General features: G+C 32.6%; 1 protein-coding gene across 2 annotated transcripts in view; it reads right to left on the bottom strand.

Annotated features, from left to right (window-relative positions):
* LOC107636152 (topless-related protein 2-like) overlaps positions 1 to 3283 on the bottom strand; it is a 12316-nt gene that overhangs the window by 3138 nt on the left and 5895 nt on the right. For both annotated transcript variants that reach the window (XM_021120884.1, XM_021120883.1), the window contains exons 8-16: positions 3088 to 3161; positions 2819 to 2914; positions 2584 to 2676; positions 2351 to 2478; positions 2030 to 2267; positions 1660 to 1944; positions 1015 to 1125; positions 736 to 912; positions 427 to 555 (exon numbers count right to left, since the gene is read on the bottom strand). In XM_021120884.1, coding sequence (XP_020976543.1) covers positions 427 to 555; positions 736 to 912; positions 1015 to 1125; positions 1660 to 1944; positions 2030 to 2267; positions 2351 to 2478; positions 2584 to 2676; positions 2819 to 2914; positions 3088 to 3161 — 1331 coding nt within the window. The remainder of the gene's footprint in view (positions 1 to 426; positions 556 to 735; positions 913 to 1014; positions 1126 to 1659; positions 1945 to 2029; positions 2268 to 2350; positions 2479 to 2583; positions 2677 to 2818; positions 2915 to 3087; positions 3162 to 3283) is intronic.

Below are 3283 nucleotides of genomic sequence, written 5' to 3' on the forward strand. Positions count from 1 at the left end.
TATTAGAAATAAAGAGAAATAATTTAATAATTTAAACTAAGATATTATTAAAAAATAAGTTAAAAACTGTAAACTATTAGTTAAATTTTTGAAATATAATCTACACGTAATATTACTATTTAAGAGTTTAAATTTACTCTAACCACAACAAAGAATTTTTAGCTGAATTTTTTTATAATAGATAAGTAATTACAAAAAAGAAAATTTTAATCAAAATTAAAAAAGTATTGTTAATGTTATTAACTTATTTAAAAAAATTAACATTTATAGTAATTCTAGTTTTGATGAACATATATTATATACTATTTAAAAAAATTCAAATTCTAATGAGACGCTTTAATATAAGTAGATCCGTTCCGTCCCTGGTTACAAATAAACAACAAAGTCTATTCCCAAACATTCCTTGCTTGCGGGTTAAGTAATTACCTCTTCCGACTGAATGTTGTAAATATGGATGGAGGAATCTTCCTTTCCAATTGCAACAACGTTATTATCTTGAGGGTGAAATGCAAGGCAAGTTGAACGAGGTGGTGGCGACATGAAACTCACCATTACCTGAATCACACATATGGCAATACTTTGTCACACCTCACAATCAGTGTACTTTGTTCATCACTCACATGCCATATATATTATTACTTATTAGATATAGATATATATTTTATATGATATAAAAATACAAAATCAAATATAGTCTGGTAGTAGTAAGGTGAAGATACTAGTTATATAAATTACCTTAAATGAGAGCATGTTGAAAAGTGTAAGTTTTCCTCCGCATGCTGACAAAACATAAGAATCGTTCCTTGAGATGATTGCACAAGGAATTGCGCCTTCTGAATTTTCTGGAACATCGTTTGTCATGACAAAACCGGAATTCGGTCGCCAAAGTACTGGACAAGCACTTGCCATCGCCTTTTATTCATTTAAAATAAAAGGAAAAAGTCAGTCACTCGATCAAAGTTTATATGAATATCTGAATTTAATTGTATAAGACACAGATAACTCTATGAAAACCTTTCCAGTAGGATTCAATTCAGTTTGATTCCATCGCCACAGCTTCTGAGTCCCATTGGAACCAACAGCGAGAAGGCCAACTCCGTTATTCATGTAGACAAGACGAGCAACCTTGTCGGAACAAATTAAATGTACATCCATTATTATTAATCACATGCTAACTACTCACTTAAAAATATTTTTATGTAAAAATGATTATTCAGAACAAAAGTATTATCTGCATACAGAAATAGATGTATAGTTTAATTCTTCTTTAATACGTATTTTATATTTTAATCCATACTTTATCTTAGAAATTGATTTTAATAATGGGAAAGTCTAGGGGCCAGCAATTTTATTGTTTTTTAGCAAGCATGTAACCAGCAGAGAAAGGTGAGCCATTGGATGAAATCTCACACCAATCTCACACCATCAAATCATCATTGATGGCTAATTGATGTCTACAAATCACAAATGTTGCTGGCCCCTAGCATTGCTCTTTAATAATTGATATATACATATGATATGATATGATTGTTTAGTTAAACATATTAAATTATCTACCAGTTATTTTTTGGAAGACAACTTTACTTGGCGCGAGTGATCACCTAATTAATCACATATCAACCGTGCAAACTATAAAAGAATGTAAACGTAAATGTATACCTTGGCTGTGGGATACATGGTATCGGGCAGAGTAATCATTTGACATTTAAGTATTTCTGGTAATTCCGTAAAAGATTTAGATCTACGAGCAGAGCTACTCTCTCCGAGTTCCAAATGAGTCATGGCTGGATTGGTATTCGCTTTGGACGAAACCCGGCAAGACCAAGCTTGAATGGCCCTTAAGTGCTTGATGCCGTCGGCGTTAGCAAAAATCTTTACCCTGCCATCTGCGGTGGTTACAGCAAGCAGACTCCCGATCCTATTAAACCTCACTCGGGGAACACTCTGTATCCATGAACCATGATCCACCATTACAAACGTCTAGAAACAATTAAATAATTAAATAATTAAATTAATTAATACTACTCACTGATAAATTGCCATCAACATGTACACTAGCTAGAATATTAGGGTTGTCCAACTCCCAGAACTTTATCAGCTTGTCTTCGCCGGCAACCAAGAAGCGATTCTTGGTCGTGTCGAATTGCATCATGCCCATCGATTTCTTTCCGAATCCAGCATAGGTTCTCTTTATAACTCCATCATTTTCATTCCACTCAACTAGGAAAGAATCTCCATTGTTTTTACTTATCCCGCAACAAAACAATCTGAGAGAGGATAGAGCATAATATTAAGTCAACTAATTAACGAAACAAATACTCATTATTAAGTCAGTCAGTTAAATTCTTACTTAGTTCCATCGGCGCTATAGAGCATTGTGGTGCAGTATTTTCCATGAGCATCAAATTCCACTTTTGTGTCCGAGTTATCAAACAACCATGCCTTTATTTTTCCATCAACACTACTTGAAAATATGTACTGCGCCCATGCATATAACATTTGTTACATTCATCAGTCAATTATTCATTCCCGTGAAAAACATACACAAGATCACAATCAATATCAGTGTTAGAAAAATTTGACCTCAACGTTTTCCTTCACATTCATACAAATAGAATAAACCGCTGCTTCGTGACCTTGGAAGTTAAACAGGTTGTGTCCGGTTAAGTCCCACACCTAATTAAGAAAACTTTCTCATAATTAGACAAGCCATTACAAATGAAACATGAAACTTTTTTTCTAGTAGTTAGGGTTTGAACTTTAAACTCGAATCGTATCTATAAGACCTTAGATTCAAATCTAGAAACTTTTTCGTCACCTTTATGAGCTTATCATCCCCGCAAGTTACCATGCATAGCTGTTTGTGTGGGGAAGAAAACGCCAAATCATTGACACTGCCAACATGAGCATCAACCTATAAAAGTCAAGTATATACATTAGTAAGAAATTACATAAATCTCTATTACATTTATATCAATCATAATTATTAATCTAAATATATAAATGTATACATTAGTAAGAAATTCATAAATCTCTGTTACATTCATATCAATCATAATTATTAATCTAAATATATAAACAAAGTACCTCCAAATGCTCTTTTAAGTCATTAGGTGCTTGATAAGTATACAGATGAACCAAATGCTTTGTGAAAGCAACCCCTAAACACAGTTATTATAAATCATTAGCAGAAATTTTATAAAAGACATATACTCTTTTCTCTGAAGAAATGTTTAAATGACATTTTCTTCTTTTCGGTTTGTAAATGTTTTTTTCCTGGTAT

The sequence above is a fragment of the Arachis ipaensis genome, chromosome B04 (genome assembly GCF_000816755.2).
Source record: "Arachis ipaensis cultivar K30076 chromosome B04, Araip1.1, whole genome shotgun sequence".
Lineage (NCBI taxonomy): Eukaryota > Viridiplantae > Streptophyta > Magnoliopsida > Fabales > Fabaceae > Arachis > Arachis ipaensis.